The sequence below is a fragment of the Juglans microcarpa x Juglans regia genome, chromosome 2S, assembly GCF_004785595.1.
Source record: "Juglans microcarpa x Juglans regia isolate MS1-56 chromosome 2S, Jm3101_v1.0, whole genome shotgun sequence".
Lineage (NCBI taxonomy): Eukaryota > Viridiplantae > Streptophyta > Magnoliopsida > Fagales > Juglandaceae > Juglans > Juglans microcarpa x Juglans regia.
The window spans coordinates 6,975,315-7,003,239 of record NC_054597.1 but is presented as its reverse complement, the minus strand read 5'-3'; the positions used below and the strand labels follow the sequence as shown (position 1 = coordinate 7,003,239).

At 39.1% G+C, this 27,925-nt stretch overlaps 2 protein-coding genes across 3 annotated transcripts; one reads left to right on the top strand and one right to left on the bottom strand.

Annotated features, from left to right (window-relative positions):
• Window positions 1-9: 9 nt before the first annotated feature.
• Window positions 10-7,264, bottom strand: LOC121253181. 2 transcript variants are annotated; one of them, XM_041153123.1, is made up of 7 exons: window positions 6,975-7,262; window positions 6,034-6,145; window positions 4,689-4,850; window positions 3,254-3,300; window positions 2,357-2,486; window positions 390-456; window positions 10-305 (listed from the first exon to the last, which is right to left on the bottom strand). In XM_041153123.1, exons 1-7 carry the CDS (start codon window positions 7,173-7,175, stop codon window positions 251-253), a joined length of 774 nt encoding a protein of 257 aa, XP_041009057.1. In that variant the 5' UTR covers window positions 7,176-7,262; the 3' UTR covers window positions 10-250. The 2 variants fall into 2 exon arrangements, with proteins under 2 accessions (XP_041009057.1, XP_041009058.1); XM_041153124.1 differs by lacking the exons at window positions 10-305; window positions 390-456 and adding an exon at window positions 1,279-1,539 and having other exon boundaries at window positions 6,975-7,264.
• Window positions 7,265-8,430: 1,166 nt separating this feature from the next.
• Window positions 8,431-26,836, top strand: LOC121253179 (cell division cycle 5-like protein). The gene is made up of 4 exons (XM_041153121.1): window positions 8,431-8,757; window positions 22,344-24,062; window positions 24,724-25,005; window positions 25,533-26,836. The coding sequence occupies exons 1-4, from the start codon at window positions 8,581-8,583 to the stop codon at window positions 26,394-26,396; spliced, it is 3,042 nt and encodes a 1,013-aa protein (XP_041009055.1). The 5' UTR covers window positions 8,431-8,580; the 3' UTR covers window positions 26,397-26,836.
• The last annotated feature ends 1,089 nt before the right edge of the window (window positions 26,837-27,925 follow it).

Genomic DNA, 27,925 nt, shown 5'->3' with positions numbered 1-27,925 from the left:
TACATATAAACATATACATACATATATATATATAAACGATTCTCCAATAAAATTGCACAGCTGCAAAATGAAAATAAAGATTGAAAACATTAACCAGTTTTCATCTGCATAAACCGAAGCTGATCTACTAAGATACTCTCGAGTCTCGACCCATCTGCCAGTGTGAATTCCTTCTTTCAGTAAGAAGAGAACAGAGTTCTAAACCTAAAAATCTTTTGTTTACAGAACATTTCCCAAAAAATCTTTTCAGTTAAGTATCTTTGTCATCGTCAGTATCATGCAGAATAGCACCTCTTGCTTTTGCCCTGCCCAAATAATATATAGCCAAGTCACCATATGAAAATAGAAGGTTGAATGAGAGAGATGTTGAATGATACTGGAGAAATTACCGGCGATGTGCTGGCACAACACGGTTGTTAACTTTTGTTGAGCCTGCATCTCCGGGTCTTAGCTTGTCTGCAGCTCAACAACCCAGAATGGGAATTATGAGAACAAAAGATACTAGTAATTTATTTTGAAGATTTTAAGGGAGTTATTTAAACAAAAGATGTTCGATCAACCATGAAACATGCTACATGGTGCACAAATGACATTTCGATGATTTTTAATCAAAATCTAATTATATTGATCAAGAACAGTAAGAAATCACTTAGATTGCGTTTGGGTAGTGAGGTAATCTTAAATATTCCTTGAATAATAGTGAATAGTAATAAAAAGTAGGTGAAAAGTAATGAATAAATAAATAAATAGAACTCTGAAAAGCCCCCTTTTTTAGGGCTCAAAAAATTTCCAAATATAACTACTCTTCACTTACAGCTTAAGAAAAATAAAAGCAAAAGGTTGAAAGCAACTTTTTTTAGGGCTAAAAAAAGGTGCTTTCAACCTTTTGCTTTTATTTTTCTACATTTGCCCTGAAACAGTAGGCCCTAGCCTCTAACTCTTAGGCCCCGTTTGGTTTCACAGATGGTCTCAACTCATCTCATCCTATCTCATCTCATCTCATCTCAACATCCAAATATCATTCAAACACAAACACTTTTCAATTTCAAATTTAACTTTTCAACTTTTTCATCTAATCATTACCTAATATTACAACTTTTCCAAACTTCCAAACAAAACACAAAAAATAATTCAACTTTTTCAAATCCCAAAATAAAAATAATTTTAAAAAATTATATTATAACAATATTTTAACTTTATAATATTTTTATTTAACTTTTGCTCTCTCCTTTCCCAATAAAACATCTTAACTCAAACCATTTCACTACTATTCACAAACTGTCTTACTACTATTCACAGATTTATCATCTCATCTCATTTGTGTAATTAAACGAGGCCTTAGACCCCTCCTAAGCATCGTATATTTATAGAGCACCATAAAACAGACCTGTTACATGATTCTCCAAGCCCTACCTGGCTTAGATATGGCCGCTGAGTGGTAGTGCGTGGATAGGACTGGGGATGATTATTTCTGATTGGGACAGATCCCTGTGGGGAGTGGGATGGCTGTGGTTTCTCATTCAGTTCCAGGGAAAGTTTCTAGTCCCCGAAAGAAAATACATCACATTTATTAAAATAAGATCATTTAATTAAAAGACCTTAATACACAGCCACCACAAAGCAGACACCATGTGTACAAATTGTCAAATACAACTGTTTGAAGCAACTAAAATGAGAAATCAAAGGCAGCTCCTACTAACAAGGAAGAAGTACATTAACAACATTTTTGTAAAACTTACTCATAGAAATTTGATAACTTTTTGTGGATAATAATTTTTTTTTATTGGCACTGGGTGTCTAGGAACAATGTCCCAACTAATCCCAAAGGTGCACAGGCCCTCGACAAGAAGTTTCCCGCAAATGCACCTCGGGTAATTCAAGGGAAAAATCCCCCAGTCCGATGGCCCATAGAGATTGTTTGCACCCAAGGGGATTTGAACCTTAGATCTGGGGGGAGCATACATCCAAGCCCAAGGCCTTTACCACTTGAGCCCACCCCTACGGATAATAAATTAAGACTGGTTTAATAAAAGAAATAAACTAAATTGGCATAGGCTCCCAGATTGCAATCCGACTTGCGCACCTTAATTAGGTTACAGCAATCAATGGTCCATAATTTATATTCTGACAGATTTCATCGTTACTTATTTGAGTTATCAATAATATATGCAGCACAACATGCCCAAGCCCAACCTAATTGAAGAAGCAACAGGTCTAAAATTTTAAAAAATGTATATTATTAAGAACAAACTCATCGTGGACCCTGATGATAGCAAGCAAACAAGATGGAATTTACTGCTAATTGAAAATGCAGAAGTAGTCACTTATTAAAACAAATGGCAAGCATTCTGCACACCTGGCGAATTTTGCAAACCATTACTCATAAAAGGAGCAGAAGCATCTGCTTTGTCAGAGGCATTCATCTTAGGCAACTTCTGCCTCTTTGAATATTGCTCAAGCTGGCGCTGTATGCTTTCATTCCTTTCCTGACAGATAAAATAACAAGATTAGCAAATAAGGAATTGAACAGTAACTGGTGACCAGAAAATAAAGCATTCACTAATTTACAGTAACACACTAATTTCAATCTCCAAACTAAACTATTATTTTTAAGGAAAAAAATAGAACTTTCCTTGTGAATATAGAAAAAAAATAGTTCACAATATTTTTTCAAAATCCAATATATTGAGCCCCACAAGCTATCCTAATATCAAACTTCTAGTAGAACAATTAGGTTCTATCAAAGAAAAATGGTGCAACAGGGCTTTAAAGAATTCACGCGCGCGCGCACATACACACACGACCTACATACAATATATGGTTCTACATAGAGCATTATGGTGAAAATGATTCCTGCATCTGATATCAAGCTGAGCCTTTATCGAGTTGGAATGTACTGTATTAACCAACGAGAGAGAGAGGAGTGCAGCACACAACAAGAATGATTGTACTTTTCTATAGAAAAAAGAGTCCATGCTTAGCTTGAAGTGGTCCACTTATTCTGAGATTACCACATTGTCGATACATTAAATTATACTTATAAAAAGAATAGATTATATTCATAGATCACATTGCTCAAAAGCTAATGTTGCCAAAAGAAATCCAGAAGACAGAAGTACACCAGCTCAATGCAAAATCTTGAGTTAGAATGGTGGGTTGTAGGAGAATTAAAGATTGTCATTTTGTAGTAAACTATCTCGACAATGGTTTAGCTATTCTTGTAAATTTCAAATGTTATCAATGGCAAGTGTACCTTCTCAGTTGATATCACCTTCATCAGTTGAAGCGAGCGCTCTTGCTCTGAAAGGACAATCAAGGGGTAACAGTCAATACCAGCACAATCCAATAATGATTATCAGCATTTGTATTAAGTCTTATATAGGTGATGAATTGTGAAAATGTGCTAGGTCTAGATTCGTTACTGACAAGGAGAATGCATTTTAATAAGGCCCTTCTTGGAAAGTGGTTGAGGCGGTATCATCAGGAGCAGGGCTGCAGAAGGCTTTGTTGAGGGTTTTTATTGATTCTAAGTATGGAGTGGTTGGAGGAAAGAGGGGGAGAAGAGGCGGGGGGGGGGGGGGTGTTCTAATAAGGCTAGGGGAGGGCATGGAGTGGTTGTGGACAAACATTAGAAATGGATGGGGGGTTTTCCAAATTTTTCAGATTTGAGGTAGGAGAAGGTTCTAGAATTCGTTTTTGGCATGATATTTGGTGTGGTGATAGGGCCCTCAAGATTGTTTTCCCTACTCTTTTTGGGATGGCATGTGATAAGGAGGTTTCGGTGGTAGGTATGATGGATACATCTAGTGGCTCATTCAGTGGAATGTTTGTTTCACAAGTGCTGAATTTTTTCAGCTTGTTGTATGCAATGAACATGGTAATGGTATGATGGATAGGATGAAGTGGTTTCAAAATGGGAGTAGGAGATCTGTGGTTCGATCTTTGTACAAGGCGTTAATAGTCCAGACCCACAATCCTTTTCCTTGGAAGTGTATTTGGAAATGTAAGATTCTGCCTAAGCAGCTTTCTTTGTTAGGACAGCTGCTCTTGGCAAAATCCTTAATTTAGAAAATATGAGTAAACGTGGGCTTATTGTTACTGATTGGTGTTACATGTGTAAGAAAAATGGGGAATTCGTGGATCATTTATTATTAAATTGTGAGATAACTGGGACTTTGTGGAATGATATCTTCAACAGGACTGGTTTTGGATGGGTTATGCCTTGTAGGGTGGTGGATCTTCTTGCTTGCTAGAGAGGCCTTCAGGGTAATAGCTGTTGTGTGGATAATGATTTCCATGTCTTATGTGGTGTCTTTGGTTGGAGAGATGATCGGTGCTTTGAAGATTGGGAATGTTCAGTGGAGGAGTTTAAAAAAAAAAATCTTCAATACTTAATTCAGTTGGGCTATTGACATTGATTTCATTGGGGCTAGTTTTCATGATTTTCTTGTAGCTTCTACTAGTTCCTAATGTGTATCTAGGTGTTTCCTTTATATACTCCCTATGTACTTGGGCTATTCCCATTTTCTTTTATCAATGAAACTATATTTTACCTATAAATAGTTGGTATAAGTTATTATTTATAGGGCTGAACAAACTATCACCCAAAAAGATAAAATTTAGCAATTTGTTGCCTGTGAATATAACAATGAAAATTAACAGTTCAACCTAGTAATAAAGAACACAACCTTCTACTAATAAATACCGCACATTGTTGAAAGCTTTGAAGAGCTCCAGAGAAAGGTTTGCCATAGCCTCAGTAGCTGCAGAGTCCGCAAGTTTTGTGAGAGGAATGGAAATTAGCGGCATTCCTTTGGATTTCTGGGCAACTAATTTTGCATATGCAGCACCTAAAACACAAAAAGCACACATATAAGTCCATTGAATTTACTTCTTTGGCCTTTGCTTAAATTACAGAATGCTGACAGCCAATATCATTGAGAACAACACCAAGCTAGCATGCACTTCAAGTTTTGACCATGACACCTCCTAACCAGTCACCACTATTGACATAGCAGAATTACCACTTCATCATCACTTTTTCAACTTTGGCACCACTGTCACAGCATGGTCACTGCCACTGTATTTTACATCTAACATCAATAATAGCTCTTCATACCACCACAACTACCACTTGAACAGTGCTGAGATTGTAGTACCAAACACCAGAAAAGTTTACTTTTTATAAAGCAAACTCAGAAGAGTGATCCCCACCATTCTTCGTTCAAATCCCCACGATTCAAGCATTATTGAATTCTTTTTTTTTTTTTTTTTTATTGGCACCGGGTGTCTAGGAACAACGTCCCCAGGGGTGCACAGGCCCTTGGCAAGAAGTTTTCCGCAAATGCACCTCGGGTAATTCAAGGGGATAATCCCCCAGTTCGATGTGAATTCATATTTCATATTGGGAGAATAGCTATTTGCTACTCTAACTATCCACGACACAGAAATCATTGTCAAGTGCCATCACCAAGGCAACTTGTCACTAGCAATGACATAATTGACATGCCATTGCATCACCACCTTTAGCATCCCAACCATTGCCAGTTAAACAGCCCTCCAGTCTTACCATCATACTCAAGTCTTTATCTTCATTGCTGCCAAATAACAGACAAAATCAAAACCGCAAAAAATACGATCACTGCTCCTATCCAACAAAATCTCTAGCTCATGGTCTGATTATGAGTACAGTAAAAATTAGGTAACCTTTCGTTTGGAAGTTTGTTAATCAAATTCCCCAGGCCATCCCAGCCACACCACTCAGTATCTAGAAATATATAAGCTAAGCCCTAGGGAATCTAAACTCACAAGTCATGACTCGTCTTATCCAGGAGAAAGAATAGATAAAGTTGTGCACTTTGTTCTTGAGATGAAACCACTCTTGTAATGGGAACCGAAAAACAAAATGAAGAAGATGATCATATCCCAGATCAATTAATGGAGCTCCTCAAGAAATTATCCAAATCTCAATTGTTTGATAAATGATCAATATTAAGAAGAAAAGTGGAGAGATGAGCTAACAGCTATAGTTACCCTCAGAGTTTGAATCTCCCTCCATAACAAGCTTTAATTCTTCAGATTTTATGGAGGCTATAAAATAGTCAACAAACTCAGACCAAGAGCCCCCTATCCCAATGATGTCCCTCTGCACATTAGGTTAGCAAAATAAATACACAAAAAATTCAACCAACGAGTGTATTAAATCCAGCACAATTTCTTTGAATACATCTCTAAACTTAAGTATTTATCCCCAATTGGAAATAGAATAAGCAAGTATAGTAAATAGGTAAATCCAAAAGGGGGCCTTAGCAATGAGCAAAAATATTTCCTCGAGTCTGACAAATCTCGGTTTTATAGAATAAAAAACAGGTATGCTTTGAAATTGCAAAGAAGGGGTAAAAGATAAGAAATTGCATTCTAAAGTGAGACAAGCATATCTAAAGTTTTTTTTTTTTTTTTTATAAGTAACATATCTTAAGTATTAAAATAAACCTTCACTCACAACTTGAGGCTCTTTTTGCCTATGTTCTTCATAGTTGAAGAGACCAAATTGACAAAATTAAACACTGCAACCCCCCGCCCCCTTTCCCCAAAGAACAAAAGAAAAGGAGTTTTCTCACTTATCTCGTGGTTTTAGAATTGAATTCTAACAGCCGACTGGTTTTGAAAAATGTACTCACCTCCCTTGTTAAAGTTTGAATGAAAAAAAAAAAGGACATTTGCATAACATATAGGACTCGACTCAATGCTTTGATTCTTTCTCTTTCCTACTTTCTAGACAACCAAACAAAGGGATGTGGCCATAAGCATACACATTATGGAATTAAGGAATCTAAGCTTCAAAAACGGCAAAATAAAAATGAAAAATAAACTGAACAACTTTATCTCCTTTTCAACCCTTTCATTTCATTTCCACTTATTTATTAACATCCAAACAGAAACTGGAGCAAACTTGGGCAAACCAAGAAGCTCACCATGTCCTCGAGCTGCACCACCGAGCGTACGGCCTCCCACGTATTAGAGTTGAAATCAGTGACATGGATTCGGAGGTGGGAAGGATCAGGAGCATGGACGCGAAACAGAAAGGGACGAAGCGACAGGGAATCCTGTGCGGTGGCCCACTGTACCTTGGGTTCGCCAAATATGGGCTCGAAGCCTTCAAACCCCGTAGACATTCGCGGCTTGCTTTCCAAGCTCTATGACCACGTAGTTGACCAACCATACAAAAAAGGTGAGACGTGAAATACCACCAAACAAGCTTCTACCATATCTCATTTCAAAAAACTTACCGACACTGATTAAATATATATATATATATATATATATACACTATCAAAAAATAAATTTTTTTTGGAGGGAATGAGTTCACATTAATAAATAATAAAAAGATAATAATTAAAGAAAGAGAACAAAAGTTAACTGACAAAAATTATCAAGTTCACAAATTGATGAGATTACATATGTGACATGCTAGATCTTTTTATAGTAAAAATATATTTATAATATGATGCATCAGATTTAACTACGTCAGTTTATAAATTTTATGTTATAATATTTTTTTCAGAACTAATATACGTATATAGGGCTAATTTAGTTTATAACTACAAAGGAAGACACCAGTCAAGAGTAAATGTCTCATTTGAATACTTAAAATATCTAATCAAGTTGGACTAGCTTGTTTTCACAAATGAGATGAGATAAAATGAGATAAAAGTTAAAAGTTAAATAAAATATTGTTAGAATATATATATATATTTTTATTTTGATTTTAAGATTTGAAAAAGTTAAATTATTTATTTTATTTTATATTAAAATTTAAAAAAATTGTAATAATTATAAGAGATGAGAATAATCATAAAAACAAACAATGCCTTAAGTTCACAAGCATTGCTTTTTAATATTTGTCGTCATTAGTCACAACTTTGTATTAATTAGTTTGACTACAAATTATAAACTTAGAATAATGAATAATATTATTTAATATTAAGCTTGCTATTTGTCTTAGCTCCCCATAACATTTTATCTTTTGTATTGCGTTTTTCTTTTTTAATTTTACTTTATATCTCAAATTTATCATCTTTGGTCAAATAACTTTTTAATTTTTAATTCATCTTGCCTATGCTTACTCCCAATGATTTGATCTAGTATTCAATTTTCTAATTCTTTATCCTAAGCAATTTAATTAATAGTAAAGTATTTTAAATTTTTAATAATTTAAAACAAATGCACCAAACTTCTCAAAGGGATTAAATTATAAAAATTAAAAACTCTAAAAAAGTAAATATTATTTTTATCAAGAATAAAAAATTAATTAAAAAGCACTGTTAATATGTTTTATTTGTAATATTCATTTAGTTGTATTTTCTCAATGTATTTTAGTACTCCGGAAAAGAGTGTTTTGTATAATTTCTCATACATAAATATTTCATTTTCCACCCTCTCTCTCTCTCTCTCTCTCTCTCTCTCACCACTTTCATCTTCGTTGTTTCCTTCTTCTTCTTCTTCCTCAAAGCCCTATAGAGCTTAAAACCCTAGAACACACAGAGAAAAGGAGAGGAGCTATCGCATTAAGGGATCAAGATGAGGATAATGATAAAGGGAGGCGTCTGGAAGAACACGGAGGATGAGATCCTCAAGGCGGCTGTGATGAAGTATGGGAAAAATCAGTGGGCCCGGATCTCGTCTCTCCTCGTTCGTAAGTCCGCCAAGCAGTGTAAGGCTCGTTGGTATGAGTGGCTCGACCCTTCCATAAAAAAGGTAGACTGTTATTTCTAGCTCGGCGACTTTCTCGTATCTCGTTGTGTTTATAATGAAATTATTGTTACTTATCCAAAAGAAAAAATCAGTTTTCTTCAGTTTTTCCCTTTTGGTCACCCTTATTCATGAAAATTTTTAACAAAATTTATTTGCCGCATTGTAGAGCGAAAGTTGAAGTGTGATGCTGTACGGTTCTTTCTCCTTTTTTTGGGAGGGTCATAATAATACCAATGATAGATTTATCTGAATTGAGAAGAGTGAGGTAGAGAATAAGAATTGAGTGTTGACTCTTTAAGGGCTTCTTTTTGTTTTAATATTTTATTTCTTTTTTTTTTTTTTATAAGTAAAAGAAATGTATTAGATCAAGATAAGGGCAAGGCCCGAGTACACAGGCGTATACATTAGTGCCCAAGTACAAGTTAAGGGCTGTGAAAAGCAGCGTAAAGGTAGTTGAAAGAAGTGCCATTCAGTACAATAGAAGAGGCCCAAAGTAATAAAGTATGATAGAAAAAGTCCCTAAGCCCTTCCGGTGCACGCTCTTTCTCCTCAAAACAGCGAGTATTTCTTTGGTTCCAAGTGCACCACATTAGACAAAGAGGTACCATTTTCCAAATAACCGCGATCTGTCCCTTACCCCAAAGCCCTCTCCAACTTGCCAGAAGCTCTGTCACACTTCTAGGCATTACCCATGCCATATCTAGCCTTGTGAAGATGTCATCCCATAGAACCTTAACTACTTCGCAATGAAGGAGTAGATGATCCGCTGACTCACTATCGTGTTTGCACATAAAGCACCATTCTGTTAGGAAGAGGCTGTGCCTTCTCAACTTATCATTAGTCAGAATACTCCCGTGTGATGCTAGCCAAACAAAAAAAGCCACTTTTAAAGGAGCTTTAGTCCTCCAAATGCACTTCTAGGGGAATGCGTTGGAGGGTTGTGGCGATAAAACCATAAAAAAAGAACACACTGAGAATCTCTTATTCCTTAGGGTGACCAAAGCAAGCGATCCTCTCCATCAGCATGTATATTTAGCGCATGCAGCACGCTGTGAAAATTAGTAATATCCCCTAGTTCCCAATCCGCTCTAATGAATGTCACTGACCACTATGCAGGATTGTCCAAATTGTCAACAACTGTAGCTTCCTTATCAAACACAATCCTGAAAAGAGAGGGAAAAGTGGTCTTTAGAGTAACCTCACCACACCAAGTGTTGTGCCAGAAACTGACTTGAGTGCCTCTACCCACTGCAAACCTGCAGTTAGCAAGAAGATCTGCCCAGCCATTGCGTATAAATTTCCGCAAACCCACGCCATAGAGCCCTCTTACTTAATTGGAACACCAACCTCCCCGCATGGACCCATATTTAACATCAATAATCTCCCTCCAAAGAGCATCTCTTTCCCTGTGATACCGCCATAACCATTTACCTATTAGAGCCTTATTGAAAGTTCTCAAATTACGGAGCCCCAAGCCACCATTAGGTAAAGGTGTGCATACCCTATTCCACTTAATCAAATGGAATTTTTTCGTGTCCTCCAAATTGCCCCATAGGAAATCACGGAAGGTCTTCTCCAGTCTATGCGCCACACCTGCAGGCAAGGGGAATAAGGAGAGAAAATATGTGGGTAGATTAGATAGAGTGCTCTTTGGACAGATAAAGACGCTTCCAACCCGCTAGTTTGCGTTCGGTTTTCTCAATAATCCCATCCCATTGCCTTGGATTTGTGAGGGGCCCCCAGAGGGAGTCCAAGATACTTCATGGGCAAGGATACGCCTTGCAGCCCAATAAATCAGCCAATTCGCTTAGGTTTTCAACTGCACCGACTTGTACAATTTCAGATTTTGCAAGATTGACCTTGAGACCAGAGACGGCTTCAAAACAGAGCAAGAGAGCTCCGAGGGAGCGAATCTGATCAAGAACTGGCTCACAAAAAATCAGCGTGTTGTCGGCAAAGAAAAGATGAGAAATTGAGAGATTACCATGAGTGGAGCCACCTACTGAGAAGCTCGAGATGAAACCCCCTTCCACCATTCCATTCAACATTCTACTTGAGACATCCATTACTAAGATGTAGAGGAGAGGTGATAAAGGGTCCTCTTGCCTCAATCCCCGAGAACTAGTAAAGAAGCCTTCAGGAGTGCCATTCACCAAAATAGGAAAACTGATTGTAGTGATACAATGCTTTATCTATAATATTTTATTTCTAGCGTTATGTTGATTTATATATACATAGTAATGGTATTGTTGAGAGTCAATTTAGAAGATAACTGAAGTGTAGGATTTAGAGATGAAATAAAGAGGCAAACTCAAGTTTGGTTGGCTGTTCATGGGATGCGAACTGTATTTCGTTAATGGTTGAGATTTGATGGAGAATTACTTAAAATCATATTTGTTATTCCTTGTCATCACACAATCCTGAAGAGCAGTCTATCACTGAACATTTTCATAGACCCAATAGGACTTGAATAGTGAACTCCTTGTGCTTTGTTTACTAAACCCACCCTAAAGAAGTCAAATCCATCAATAAACACCTTTTTATATATAAAAGCTAAAATAAGACCCAACAAACCAGCAAAGCAGCCCATGTATAGAAATCTGCCTGCATGACCATACTCCCCCCCCCCCTCCCCCCCTCTTGGGCGCTGGGGGATTGGTGAAATTCATCGTCAAATTTTCAGTGTTTAGCAATCAGATTTTGCATATCATAAACTTGAAACATTAGCATTGCATGGGTTTGCACTTCAAAATCCTTTTTCTTTTCTTGACTGGAGGCAATGATGATGATAACATAACATCCTTATTTTCTAATCGAGCGGTAAATTGTTCGAGAATGAAACATGATTCATGGGAACTACTATTACAGACAACATAGCCTTAAATCAATTCGCATGGAACACTATTGAGTTAGACTTCTCCACCTCTATGCATTATAGGGGCTAACTAGTAGCTGATTTATCCAAATGTTTTGGTGCTACAGCATGTTTGACCTCTAATTCTTGGCTGCTTTGTTGAAATTTTTACTCTAATTCTTGGCTTCTTTGTTGAAATTTTTATTTTCCAAGCAAGTATAGTTTTCGCATTTTTGTCATAAGCTAGCTATCTTGGACTTTCATCTTGCTGTTTTGGTATTTCAGCCCTCAACTGATGCTTTTCCTCTTGATGTTCTTACAGATTTAGGGTGGGTTTGGATAGACAGTTCAGATAAGATGAGATGAGATGTTTTGTTGAAAGTTAAATAAAATATTGTTAGAATATAATTTTTTAGTATTATTTTTATTTTGGAATTTGAAAAAGTTGAATTGTTTATTATATTTTTGTATGAGAATTTTAAAATGTTGTAATGATGAAATGAGATGAGATGAGATGTTTTGTGTATCTAAACCCACCCTTAGTTTTCAGCAACACTTGGCATCCTTTCCACCCTTTTAGCAGCAGTCTTTGTTGTTTCCTTCTTATTACTTATGAAAAAGAAGCAGTCTTTGTTGTTTCCTGATATATATATATATATATATCTTCTCCACACTCATGGACTTTAAAACAATGCCCTCTATGTTTAAAAGAAAGTTTTTATTCTATCTCTCCCACAATGGTGAATGTCATGATCATATATCCTAGGTTGACCAACTGAGATGTGTTTGTAAGTCTTAAGAGCACATCGATCAAATCGAAGTCACTATAACCCTACTAGATTTTTATTGTTCGATAAGTATAAGCCCTACTAGATAATAGGAACGAGAGAAAGTTGCATTCTTGATGAAGAAGTACCATCTATCCTAGCCACCTCGAATGGATGTGGTTGTGACATGGCTAGAAGCATGTAGCATTTCACAAGGGGTGTTGACACTATGTTCCGAAAACTTCTCCAATTAATAACGAGCATTTATAGCCTGAGTCACAATGAAGATGAAGTTTCAAATATAGTTATTCACCTCCAATCTTTGTCCTCTCGTTTAGGTGTAGTAAAAGTGCACCTGAGAGCTGAAATAAGAAGCATCTAAACTCCATACTCTTCCATATCATCAAAGTCCATAGCACTATAACCAAACAATATCTCTTCATCCTCACTATCAAGTTAATTTAACTCGTCCTCTCAATCAATAACAAATTTGGGATAGTTTGGCTCTAATACCAAAATTTGACGTAGGACCACTACAATGAAGGACCTGTAGAAATTAGAATACCTAAGGTTTTATAGGGCAGCATAGTGATTGTAGAGTTTTGGGGTAACTAGGGCTAGGGTTTTGGTGACAAAAGGATTTGAAATATTAGGGAAGTTAAGGTTTCTAATGATGTAAGGGAAGGGTTGGATTTGAAGATGAAACAAAAGAACAACTTACGGTTTGGATGGCTTTTCGAGGGCCATGAACAGTAATCTTGGAGTAGCAATTTGGCTTTTTGTGGTTTTTAAGGAGTAGGATTTTAGGGAACGATTACTTGGTTTAATACTCCAAAAATTCCGTACTCCAAAAATTCCGTACACTCTCCCTGCCCCCTTCTTCATATACTCTCTCATTGAGGATGAGTGTTGGTGTCTAACAATGAGATTGTCGTGGTGTACTCGAGACAAATTCTTATAGAATCTAAGTTTTCAAATTGTCTGAGGAAGGTAGACAATGGATTTGCTTAGCAGAGAGAAGTTGGAAGGTTACAAAAACTCTGATCTTGGAGATGCTCACGATGAACTGGTTTATTAGAGCCCTTGAGGATTGCTTGACTGGAGATAAAAAGGAATTCTTCGCAACCTCATGGGATGGTAATAGAAGCTACATTGTGCAAAGATGTTCCAATGCTCAAGGTCGATACATGGTGCTGGTGGAATATGGCGGTGGTGGCAAAAGGAATTTTGTCTTCATACCTGAAGGAATGGAGGGGAAAGGGTGGAAAAAAATGGCAAAAGCAATGAAGGAAGCTTATGGTAGCTTGGATAAAGGGAGAAAGGATGGTTTTTTAAGATCTCACTATCCTTCATTGCTATGAGAACCTGCTCACGGAGCCGACCTGTTGGAGGCTAAAGCTCGATGTTTTGCCTTTTGAGTCCATTGATATGCAGAGTGCGAGCTGGTTGGAAAGACCTTTTGAAGAAGATGAGGTGCATAAGGTCATTAGCAGCATGGCCAAAAACAAAGCACTTGGGCCGGATGGGTTTTCGATGGAGTTTTTTCAACATTGTTGGGAGATTGTGAAAAGTGATGTTATGCGGGTCTTTATTGAATTCCATGCTTTCCAAAAGTTTGAGAAGTGATTGAATGCGACGTTCATAGCCCTCTTTTCGAAGAAACAGGGAGGGTTGGAAGTTGATGATTTCAGTCCCATTAGCCTAGTGAGTGGGGTTTACAAAATTGTTTCAAAGATTCTAGCTAACTGGTTAAGCGTGGTAATAGAGCAAATCATTTCAAAGCCTCAAAATGCCTTCGTTCAAGGGAGGTAGATACTTGATTCAGTTTTTATTGCCAATGAGTGTTTGGATCAGAGGTTGAAGGAGGGAAAACCAAGCATACTATGCAAGCTTGATATGGAGAAAGCCTATGATCATGTAAATTGGAATTTTCTCCTTTACTTACTTGGGAGGTGTGGTTTCGGTGAGGTGGATTTCATGGATTCGATATTGCGTAACTATTGTGTGTTTCTCAGTGCTAGTTAATGATACTCATGCGGGTTTCTTTAATAGTTCTCGCAGATTGCGACAAGGGGACCCATTGTCTCCATTTCTATTCGTTATTATTATGGAGGCACTTGGCGGATGGTGAAGGCAATTGTAGATAGTGGCTTTATAACTGGTTTTTCGATGGGCAATGGTACTTATGGTTCTATCATGATCTCACATCTTTTATTTGCAGATGATTCATTTCTCTTTTGTGAAGCGGAGGTGGGTCAAATCCAAGCTATACGAGCACTTCTGTTTTGCTTCGAGGCCGTGACGGAACTCAAGGTAAACTTTGGGCAAATCTGAGATGGTGGCAGTGGGTGTGGTGCCTCATATCAGTATACTAGCAGATATGTTGGGGGTGTGAAGTGTCTTCTTTACCTATGAAATATTTGGGCCTCCCTTTGGGGGCCACTTTCAAACATAGAGGTACCTGGAAAGGGGTTATTGAGAGAGTGGAAAAACGGCTAATTGGGTGGAAGTGACTGTATCTATCAAGGGAGGGCGACTTACACTAATCACTAGCACTTTATCTAACCTCCCAACTTATTTTCTATCTCTATTCCCGTTGCCTGCAGGGGTGGCGCATCGGATCGAGAAGTTATTCTGGGCTTTCTTGTGGGGTGGTCTGGGGGGAGAAACCAAATTCCATCTTGTTAATTGGAAAAAGTTTGCTCCCTAGTTTCGAGTGAAGGATTGGGTGTGCGCAATTTGAGGACTTTCAATAAAGCGTTATTGGGGGAAATGGCTATGAAGATATCACGTGGAAGGGGAGTCATTGTGGAAGGAAGTTGTAGACTCTAGACATGGAGGTGCTTGGGGGGTTGGTGCACTAATGTAGTGAAGGGGGGGTATGGTGTGCGTTTGTGGAGATATATAAGGGGGGGATGACAATGCTTTGAAAACAATATTAGATTTGTGGTTGGACAGGGCACTCGCATAAGATTTTGGTAGGATGTCTGGTGTGGAGAGTGTTCTTTGGAGAGGGCCTTCCCAGCTCTCTATAACATTGCGGCTAATAGGGAGGCTTCGGTAGCGGATCTGCTTGTGTTTGCCCAAGGCTCTTGTCAGTGGAATATTTTATTCACTCGGGATAACCATGATTGGGAATTGTCTACCGTTTCAGAATTTTTTAGCTTTATATACTCCTCAGGAAGATTAACGGCACAGGGCGATAGGTTACAATGGAGGTGCAGGGGCAACAAGAAGTTCTCAGTCAAGACATATTGTAAAATTTTGGCATCACAAGGTAATGTACATTTCCTGTGGAAAAGCATATGGAGGTCCCGCATACCTTCCAAAGTGGCTTTTTTTTGTGTGGACTGCTGCACTTGGAAAAATTCTAACCATGGATAATTTAAGGAAGAGGGGCCTCATTGTGATGGGTTGGTGTTATTTGTGCAAAAAAATGGAGAATCAGTGGACAATCTATTATTGCATTGTGAGGTGATGAGAGAGTTGTGGAATGGGATATTTAGTAGAGTGGATGTTGTGTGAGTTATGCCAGCAAAGATTGCTGACCTGCTTGCTTGTTGGAAGGGTCTACAAGGTTGTTCCCAAGTAGCAGTAGCATGGAAGATGATCTCGTTGTGCATTATGTGGTGTACTTGGATGGAAAGAAATACACGGTGCTTTGAAGATAGGGAGCGAATAATGGCAGAGTTTCAAAATTTTTTTCTACACACTTTACTCCTATGGTTTTCATCCATTGTTCTTAATGGAAATAGTGTACATGAGTTCTTATCTCTAATTTAGCGTTTTGAGAATGTATTTAGGTGTTTTCTATTGTATACTCCCTATGTACATGGGTTATGCCTATTTTCATTCATATTAATGAAACTTCTTACTGATCCAAAAAAAAAAAAAAAGAAAAAAGATCTCACTATCCAACACAGAAAGTGCTGATAAATAATTTGCCTAAGTCCTACGTAGAGGTGGTCCAGTCAGCGGGGTTTACTGCTGGCAGTGATGAAACGGAAACAAGTGCTCAAGGAGAAGCAACAACGGTGATACCAAAGGTGAAGGGTAATTCTGGAATTTTGAAGGCAAAGAAGGCAGTCGTTGTGGATGTAGGATGGAGACATGCACAACCTGAGCAATTCTACAGAAATAACACTGAAATGGTAAAAGGCCCTCTAACCGAGAGAGGACACACAAAAAGGTCTAAAGATCTCCCTCTTCTTAAACAAGATCTGCTACAGTTGAAGAGTTCGGTCAATGTAATGTATAAGACCATGGATAGGGGCCTAGGCCTAGGCATGAGCCCGCCACACCTAAGCTTGGACAAACATTGGTCGAGCCAAAGAAAATTTACTTGGGCTAAGAAAGGCAAGGCACCAGCCCAGCCCAAATGCCTGCAGGCTAAGCAACACAAGCCTCCTGTAATGGGCCTAGTGCCCATTATCAGCAAAGACACGCCGACAACCTCCAATCATTGGTCGGCGACCACACAGAAGGCATCGCCGGAAGCGGGCAACATGGTGTGAGGTACCCTCGATCGTGGGCTGCTAGATTTGAGGCCACCGATGGAAAACGAAGCGAAGAATGGCTATCGGGTAGTGGAAAAGGGTCAAAAGGAGCCGATGGTCACACATAACCCATCGCCAAGAGCAGCGACATAGTGGGTGGGCTACTGGATGTTGGCTTGCCGGAGTTGAAGTCGCCGATGGCGTTAGAAGATGCAACAACCCATTTCCAACATGGAAGTGGCTCTCGGGCAGAGGAAGAGAGGCAGAACAAGGTGGTGTGACCTTCTCTGCCATAGAGGGAAGTCCCACTGATACCTTGTATGCACCAGAACCTCAAAGGTTCACTGAGAAGTTGTCGGGGTTTCAAGATACAAAAATCGAGACTGGCACTTTGGTAATATTCACACCTAGAGTCTCTGAACACAATAACAAGAAGGTGACGGTAGCAGATGGGTTGAATATTGAATTCAAGGATTGGGATGAGCCTACCCCTTTGAATTCAATCATTCCGCAAAAAAAAAAAAAAAAAAAAACCAGAATTTAGCTTCAGATTGGGTTTTACTTAAAGCCAAGGAAATTCAAATGTGTGTAGGACTCCCGTGCATTGGCTTTGAAGATCAGTTTTTGGCTCTTCTTGCTACAATCGAAGCTGGACAGTCCAATTCGGGCATGAAATGCCACTCAGACAAGAAGAGGGCAAGGGAATTGAAGCGACTTACTTGTTCGGTGAGTTATGAAGGAAGTGCAAGTCGTGGTGGGATGAAGGGTAGGGCAAAATCAGTGGTTTTATGAAGCTAAAATAGTCTCGAGGAATATAAGGGGGTTGGACAAGATAGAGAAGCGCACCAAAGTCAAAAATCAGCTGTGTGGCTGGAAAGCGGATGTGGTATGTTTACAAGAGACAAAAATGAAACTCATCTCCCTTACCACAATATAGAGTTTGTGGAATTGTTGTCATGTGGGATGGTTGTATTTGCCCTCAAAGGGGGCTTTGGGAGGTATTTTGGTAAATTGGGATAAAAGGGTGGCGGAAAAGATAAACGAGTGTGTGGGGGAATATACGGTGGCTACTTCTTCCAAGAATGTCGAAGATGGTTATCAATGGTCTTTCGCTGGTATTTATGGTCCTAATTCTAATATCGAGAGAAGAAGCTTGTAGGATGAATTGGTTGGACTTTGTAGCCTATGGAGTTTTCCTTGGTGTATAGGGGGAGATTTTAATGTCACACGCTTTCCAAGCGAAAGAGTAGGAGGTCCTAGCTCTAGTTCAGCAATGGCAGATTTTTTCGACTTTATCTATGAGCAAGGACTTCTAGACATCCCTCTAGTTGGTTGCAATTTCACGTGGTCCAGCAATAGAGAATATTCAGCTTGGTCAAGACTTAATAGATTCCTCATTTCGCCCGAGTGGGGAGCGCACTTTCTGGAGCTAATCAAGAAACGGCTCCCAAGGTTGTGTTTGGAACACTTACCCATTCTCATTGATTGTGGAGGCATTCAGGGAGGTAAAAGATATTTTAAGTTTGAAAATATATGGCTGAAGTCAGAAGGATTTGTTGAGAGAGTTAGACAGTGGTGGTCAACCTATCTTATACAGGGCAACCCTAGTTATGTGCTGGCCTGCAAGCTAAAAGCCCTCAAGGAGGACTTGAAAAGTGGAATGAGCAGATTTTTGGAAATGTGGAACACCGAAAAAAGTCCCTCTTCGACGACTTATAAGTTTTGGAGGACGTGGAGTAGGAGAGGGGTCTCACAGAAGAAGAGAAGAATCACAAACAGCAAGTGACATCGGATATTGAGGGGATGGCTTTAATGGAAAAAACTTCATGGCGACAAAAATCAAGGGCTTATGGGTAAAAGAAGGGGATAAATGCGCCAAGTTCTTCCATCGCATGGCTAACTCGCATAGAAGGTACAATGTCATTGAGTCATTATCAGTAGATGGGAGGATACATCGAATTTGTCTGAGATTGCGGATCATATTACCAACTTCTATGAACAATTACTTTCGGAACAATCCTCTTGGAGACCACGCGTGGAAGGTCTTATTTTTTAGTTGCTTGATCACCATGAAGCAAGTTGGCTAGAGAGATCATTTGAGGAGGCGGAGGTTTGCAAGGTAGTGCGAAGTATGGCAGGTGATAAAGCTCCAATTCTGGATGGGTTCACTACGGCTTTCTTTAAGGCATGCTGGGAAGTAGTTAAAGATGACATCATGAGCTTCTTCCACAAGTTTCATGAACGAGGTACGTTCGAAAAAAAGCCTTAATTCATTGCTCTTATCCCAAAGAAGCTGGAAGTGGTGGAGATCAAGGATTTTCACCCTATTAGCTTGGTGAGTGTAATGTACAAAATTCTTTTGAAGGTTTTGGGTAATAGATTGAGTACGATATTGGAGATCATTTCCAAGCCCCATAATGCCTTCATACGAGGTTAGCAAATCCTTGATTTTGTCCTCATTGTCAATGAATGCTTAGAGAGTTGCATCAAGTTAGGTGTACCAGGGTTATTGTGCAAACTTGACATGGAGAAGACATGTGATCGAGTAAATGGATTTTTTTGTTACACATGCTTGAGAGGTGTGGCCTTGGAGGGAGATGGTGCTCTTGGATCAAATTTTGTATATCCACAGTACGCTTCTCCATTTGGGTGAATGGTACTCCAAGGGGCTTCTTTAGAAGCTCGAGGGGATTGAGGCAAGGTGATCCCCTATCCCCACTTCCTTTTGTTTTTATAATGGAAGCTTTTAGTAAAATGACTGTAGGTCTTGTGGGAGGTGGATTTCTATCTGGCTTTGTAGTAGGGGATAATCGGCAAAATTGTGATGACTCACCTCCTATTTGCGGATGATACTCTTGTATTTTGTGGTGCTACTCACAATCACATTCAAGCTTTGGGGGCTCTTCTACCTTGTGTTGAAGCGGCATCAAGATTAAAAGTGAATCTCGCCAAGGTAGAATTAGTTTCAGTTGGAAATGTTCCAAGTGTTTTGAGCTTCGCTAACATTTTGGGGTGCAAAGTCTCCACCTTGCCAATGAAGTATCTCAGTCTTCCCTTGGCCTCCTTCAAGTCGCAGTCCATTTAGGACGGGGTGTTGGAAAAAATGGAGCGGAATCTGGCGAGTTGGAAGATGATTTATTTGTCCAAAGTTGGTAGAGTTGCGTTGAGAAAAAGTACTATTTCCAATCTACCTACCTACTTTTTCTCTTTTTCCAATACCATGCAAGGTGGTTAATTCATTAGAGAAGTTGCAACGAGATTTCCTATGGGGGGGAATAGATGAAGAATTCAAGTTTCACTTGGTGAATTGGGCTATAGTTTGTACCCAAATACGTGAAGGCAGGCTAGGAATTCGTAATTTGTTGGTTTTTAACAAGGCTTTATTGGGTAAGTGGCTATGGAGATACCATGAGGAAAGGGGAGCTTTGTGAAGAGTTATCATATATTTAAAATATAGTGGATTGTGGGGAGGATAGTGCTCAAATGAGGTGAGCAGACCTCATGGGGTGGGGCTTTGGAAACACATCTGAAGAGGCTGGACAAACCACCATCGATACACTCGTTTGGCAGTTGGGGATGATTCTAAAATTAAATTCTGGACTGACTTATGATGTGGAGATTGAGACCTCAAGGAAGCTTATCCAACAATTTACAGCATCGCACGAAGACAGGAGGCTTCAGTAGCAGACCTCATGGACCTTTCTAGTGGCTCTCTCCAATGGAATATCAGGTTCCTTAGAGCTGTCCAAGACTGGGAAATTGACACTTTTATAGATTTCTTTAATTTGGTGTATAGTAGAGTGAATGGAGGAGCTGATAAGATTTTGTGGTCACCATCCAAGAAGGGAAGATTTACTGTACAGTCGTATTATAAGTCCCTTATGAAACATTCTACAAGCCCATTCCCATGGAAGAACACATGGAGGACCAAGGCCCCCCCTAAAAGCCTATTTCTTTGTATGGATAGCTTCATTAGGGAAGATTCTCACCTTAGTTAATTACGGAAATGCCAAATCATCGTGTTGGATTGGTGTTATATGTGCAAGAACAGTGAAAGAGTCGGTGGATCATTTTTTACTGCATTGTGACGTAGCCATGAGTTTGTGAATTGATATATTTGCTAGAGTAGGGCTTATTGGGTGATGCCATGAAGGGTTGTGGATTTTTTGGCCAACTGGCAAGGCATTCGAGGTACCACTCAAATTGCAGCTATGTGGAAGATGATACCGATATGTCTATGGTGGTGCCATATGGATGGAGAGTAGAACTTTATTTTTTCATACTCTACTTCATTGGTCGATTGTAATAGACTTTAATGGATGAATGTACATGATTTCCTTGTATCTTTACACTTATGCATAGGTGTCACTCTTGTATATGTTCCCTGTACTTGGCTTCACCTATTTTATTAAAATTCTTATTTACTGATAAAAAAAAAAAAGGATTTCAGGGAACAATTATGTCTAAACTCTAATCTAGTCTTTGTTGGACTTTGTTAGGAAGTTGCTTGGAAGTTCAAAGGCATGTAGGAATAAGAGATGATAGATAAACTTATGCATTGCATTTATGGTTCCTCAACATCTCATCTTGGAACCAATGAGACTCCAATTTTACCATTGACTGGTCCTTTTGAAGTATAGGCCTAGATGTGGCTTGGACCTCCCTTAGGGCACAAATTGTACCATTAATTGGCACCTTTGGAATATAGGTCCAGATATGGCTTGGGCCTCCCTTGGGGCGTTACACAACCTCGTGAGCAATCTTTGCCAAAAATTTATTTAACCACATTATTCAATGAGTAGAAATCATTACATCCACTATCCACACAAACACACACACTCTCTTTCTCTCTCTCTCCACATGGGTGTCTAATGCCTAGACCTATATAGACTTGACTCCTTGGGCTTTGACTACTAAGTTCTGAGTACATAACTCGTAAACCCTTTAAGGACCCAACAACATAATATAACTTCAAATGAAACCCCAAGGACCCAAAAGTATAGCCCATCCAGAATTCTGGAAATTACAGATTGAGCCTGGACTCTTGAAATTGAAGAACAAATTACCAATATGAATCCACCATCTTCCTAACATAACAAAACTAAAAACTAAGATGAGCAACAAAAGTAGCCTATGTGTAGTATTGAGTAGGTTCTACATCAAATTTAGGCCATAATTTTGAAATATTTTGGTAACAAGCTTGCTTATCTGTGAGATTTTAGCCACCTGCATCAATGTACGAGGTTTGTTATGGGTTTTGTTCTGTATCTCTGTACTATCTTAACAGAAGATGGATCTATGGGTGCTTGTGCAGTATGCTTGCATATTTCTTCATTATCTGTAGGGTTGTTTTCCATCCACATTGGATTTTAGTTTTCCTACTTTGTTCAGTTTATATTTTCTTTTATGACAAATTTTCAGTTCATTGAAACCTTTCTGGAACTGATGATTGGATCTTCATGCTTATTGCAGACTGAGTGGACCAGAGAGGAGGATGAGAAACTGCTACATCTTGCAAAACTCATGCCCACACAGTGGAGAACAATTGCCCCGATTGTTGGTCGTACTCCATCCCAGTGCCTTGAGCGGTATGAGAAACTCCTCGATGCAGCTTGTGCTAAGGATGAGAATTATGAAGCAGCTGAGGACCCTCGGAAATTGCGTCCAGGAGAGATTGACCCAAACCCCGAATCGAAGCCTGCACGTCCAGATCCCATTGATATGGATGAGGATGAAAAGGAAATGCTTTCTGAGGCACGAGCCCGCTTAGCCAACACCAAGGGAAAGAAGGCAAAGAGGAAAGCCAGGGAGAAACAACTTGAGGAGGCTAGGAGGCTTGCATCTTTACAGAAAAGGAGAGAGCTGAAGGCTGCCGGAATTGACACTAGGCAACGCAAAAGGAAAAGGAAGGGCATAGATTATAACTCTGAGATTCCATTTGAGAAGAAGCCTCCTCCAGGCTTTTACGATGTTGCTGATGAGGATAGACCAGTGGAGCAGGCCCAGTTCCCTACCACAATTGAAGAACTTGAAGGGAAAAGGAGAATGGATATGGAAACACAACTAAGAAAGCAAGATATTGCAAAGAATAAAATTGCACAAAGGCAGGATGCCCCATCAGCTATACTACAAGCCAACAAGTTGAATGATCCAGAAACGGTTAGAAAGAGGTCAAAACTTATGCTTCCTGCACCACAGATTTCGGACCATGAATTGGAGGAAATTGCAAAGATGGGTTATGCTAGTGATATTCTTGTGGGTAGTGAGGAACTTTCTGAAGGGAGTGGTGCAACACGTGCTCTTCTTGCAAATTATTCCCAGACACCACAGCCAGGAATGACACCCCTACGAACTCCACAAAGAACACCAGCTGGTAAGGGTGATGCTATTATGATGGAAGCAGAAAATCTAGCCAGGTTGAGGGAGTCTCAGACACCATTATTAGGGGGACAGAATCCAGAGTTGCACCCCTCAGATTTTTCAGGGGTTACTCCTAAGAAAAGGGAGATCCAAACGCCAAACCCTCTGCTAACTCCTTCAGCCACTCCTGGAGGTGTTGGTCTTACTCCTAGAATTGGCATGACACCATCAAGAGATGGATATTTTAATATGACCCCAAAGGGAACACCTGTCAGGGATGAGCTCCATATTAATGAAGATATGGATGGGCAAGATAGTGCCAAACTTGATCAAAGAAGGCAAGCTGATTTGAGAAGGAACTTGCGATCAGGTCTAATCAATCTTCCACAGCCGAAGAATGAGTACCAGATAGTTATGCAGCCGGTTTTAGAAGATAATGAAGAACCAGAGGTGAAGATTGAAGAGGATATGTCTGATAGGATAGCTAGAGAAAAGGCTGTGGAAGAGGCACGTCAGCAGGCATTACTTAGGAAGAGATCAAAAGTACTGCAGAGGGAGCTCCCTAGACCTCCTGCTGCTTCATTGGATCTAATTAGAAATTCTCTTATTAGAGCAGATGAAGACAAGAGCTCCTTTGTTCCTCCTACATCCATTGAGCAGGCTGATGAAATGATTAGAAAGGAGCTTCTAAGCTTACTAGAGCATGATAGTGCTAAGTATCCACTTGAAAAGAAACTGACCAAGGAGAAAAAGAAAAGTGTCAAGCACTCTGCAAATGGACCTGGTTATGTCCCTGAGATAGATGGTTTTGAGGAAGATGAGCTGAAAGAGGTATGGATTCAGTTTAGCTGTATCATGTAGGTTATTGTTTTCTTCCCTGCAAAAAAAGGAAGCGCCTTGTTTAAGTGATTCTATCCCCGTCTCCAAAGCTATCATTAATGCAGAATTGAAACTGTCATCTTTTATATTTGGATTTGTAAGGGTCTATTTCAGATGATTCTATGAAGGAGCTGTAAGGGAATGTATTGGTAACCTCTCTTATACTATAAGATGTGTATATTATAATATAAACTTCAAAAATAAAAAGAAGGTAAATATTTTGGGAATGCATGAAATAGTTTTTTGGTGTCTCCTAAACATGTGTCGATCACACTTTGGAAGCTCAGGCTGAAAGAACATATCAGCGACACTGAAGACAAATTTATAACATGCATGCTTCTTTCTGTATTGGATCTAAATTTTGTGTGCTAGTCAATATTTTTGAGGTAGATATTGTAAACTCTAGTTAGGTTATTCTCATGTATACTCCCTGTATACTTGGGCTTTGCCTACTTCTTTGAAAAAAATTTCTTGATTACCTATCAAAAAAAATATTTTTGAGGTAGATAAAGTATATTCTTGTGCCTCAGTATTCTATTTTTTTAGAGAGGACCTCTGAGCATGTCTGGGAATTTGTCACTTGCATACTTCTAAGAAAAATTGTTGTCAGCAGGCTGATACTTTGATAGGGGAAGAGGCTCGGTATCTTCGCCTGGCAATGGGGCATGAAAATCAATCCCTTGATGAATTTGTTGAAGCACACAGTACTTGCCTAAATGATCTCATGTACTTTCCTACCCGTAATGCTTACGGTCTCTCAAGTGTTGCTGGAAACATGGAGAAGCTTGCAGCTTTGCAGAATGAATTTGAAAATGTGAAGAAGAAGATGGATGGTGATAAAGCTAAGGCAGAAAGCCTTGAGAATAAGGTCAAAGTTCTAACACATGGTTATGAGGTACGTGGCCCATGATGCTAAATCTTTGTTTCTGGCGTCTTTTTGCTTTAATTCTGCTTCCTCTATAGCATGATTTTGGCTGAAATATGTTTGGACTTGTTCCCTGTTAACCTTGGAACCTTTTTTATTATACCTCCCATAACTGTACTTGCATTTTACTTATAAAAAAAAAACTGTACTTGCATGTGTGTGTGTGCTCACATATTTGCAGTGAAGTCCTCTGCTATATTGGGGCAGAAATGTCTTTCAAAATGTGAAATATTATTCTCCAACAAAAATTTGCCTAGATGGAAAAGGTGAACATATATTTCAATGTAGTTCCAAAAGCACATATAAACAATCGTTTAATCAAGCTCATGGAGTGTTCCCCTGTTAATGATATGCAGACTTGACTAATAGATCCATTCTTTTTCCTCTGTTAATAATATGGGAACTTTACTTGGAGATCCATTGCTTTTCAGTCATACTCATGGTACTTTAACATCAACCTGATAATATTATTAAATTTATGGATATTGTGATTTCAGACACGAGCTAAAACAGCTCACTGGCCAAAGATTGCGGCAACCCTCAAACAGATGGACACTGCTGCAACAGAACTTGAGTGTTTCAGAGCTTTACAAAAGCAAGAGCAATTAGCTGCTTCACACCGGATAAATAGTCTCTGGGAGGAAGTTCAGAAGCAAAAGGAGCTGGAACGAACTTTACAGATGCGATATGGAGATCTTGTGCCAGAGTTAGATAGGACACAAAACCTCATGGAGAAATACAGAGTTCAAGCAGAAGAGCAAGAGGCAATTGCAGCCAAGAATCATACCCTTGAGTTGGCCAAGGCTGCAGAAGATCAGACTCTTGCGCAGAGCATTGTGACGGATACACCTATCCTGTCTACAGATCCAATTGGATCATCACATGATGGAAATGCTGTACAGCAAATGGATGCCAATCAAGAACTTGCTTATGCAAGTCCAAAATCTGATATGGATGTTGATGCCCAGAACGAGCATCCACAACTGTGCATGGTTGAAAATTTTCCTACTAGTAGCCCTACTGCTTTGGAGCAAGAGGCCGCCACACCAGTACAAGGTAACACTTTTGAAGGTACTGATATTCAGCTCTCCCTTCCAGGTAGAGATAACCCTAAGGCAGTTCCCGGCATGGTGACAGCTAGTGACTCAGGTGATGGGGTTGCTGGAGCCAATATAACTACTGAGGTTACCAAAGAAAATCCATATTCTGGGGATCAACAAAATGTAGCAGAAGCCGTGAGCCTTGATGGTGGCTTGAGCAAGGGAGAAGATTGTGTCCCAGAAACAGCTGGCAATGATAGTTGTGATGGCGGGGATGTCATGCAGGTCTCTGGTGGTGAAGGGGGGCACACCGATAATTAAACACCAAATGTGTTATTAAAGGTTGAGGAGAATTAGCCTCGCCTGGATGTTGATTTTACCAATAGTCCAATTGAAAATGGCAGATACAAATGCCAATGCCAATGCCAATGCCAAGAGGTCATGGCAAAGTTGGACGGCTGTTGAATTTTACAGTTCTGGGCAATTGGACTCCTCAATCGAAGTATCTATTGCTGTTGAAGGGGTAAACTGCATGGTAACCAGCACCTTTGGTACTTGGTCTATACTCTATTTCTCATAATTTTGTCTCGTGTTTGTACCAAAACTGGAAATTATTCTCTACTGTTTTTTGTGAAAACATGCACCAAGAAGAGAGTGAGGGTCTGGTAAGAACATAAACTGGTGAAGGATAACATCTTAGTTCGGGCATGTTCACTGTTCAACTTTTATTAATTGAGAAACTACTGAAGATTTTCCCATAACATGCTAGTTTCGATTGTATCAGCTATCTATATACTTGGTTTTGCATTTTGCTATGTTTTGAAAATTGTCAAAAATTCAAAATTCATGGCCTTGTGGTCAAATCTTCCTTGTAGGATGCATATATAGTCATTAAAATAAAATGGGACGTCAAATACCCACTTGATTTTTACAAAAAATAAAATAAAATTGTCACTCCCCTGTAGGGAAGGGGCTGGTGGAGGGGGCGAACCCTTGATTCCTTCCATCACCCACCCCCATTGAACAGATTGATGGTAGCTTGGTGTGAGCATTGAGCCACCCCTGAGGCTGTGGAGACCAAGACTACTAGATTCAACGTTAATAAACTTCCTTGAGTTGGGGTATTATATATCTACTTTTCTCTTGTATATTTGTCCACTCCTGAGTCTTGACCCAAGATGGCAAGCTTAATTACCTTAACTACTCACTCATCTTTACCTTAAGCTCGGCTTGTTGCCAAAGTGTAAGACGCATTATAAGTCATAACCTGATCAGTACGAGAGAGATTAGAGTGTTGGGAAACTGATATTTGGGAGATCGTGTAAGAAGATCGAAAGGCCACTTGTACAAGAATCTAATTTAAAGAGAGATCACAATTAAACACAACATACAAACTCTTACAAAAATTTAATGTTGTCCCTAACATTCACATATTTTATAAGCGTGCTTGATCGATCCCACCCCAGGCGACCCACCCCCCAACGATTGACTATTATTTAAAAACGGTAAACAATAGTACTGCAAACTATCTAAATATATAAAGTAATCTTTCATACAATCGTGGAATGCGTAAATACCGTATAATTATTTTGAAAAAAATAAAATATACTATTAAAAAATTATTATTTTTTCATGTAGATATAATATTTATTCACTTTTTTTAAAAAAATTACATGACACGTCCACATAAATATCATTTCTCAAATATATAATGTCATCTTGACCAAATGATACATAAAATCAATAAAATATATATATATATATATATATATATTAAAAAAAAAACATGTTTTTCTAAAACATTCACACTTTGCGAAGGAGGACGTTCTTTCTCCGCGAATTCGACATTG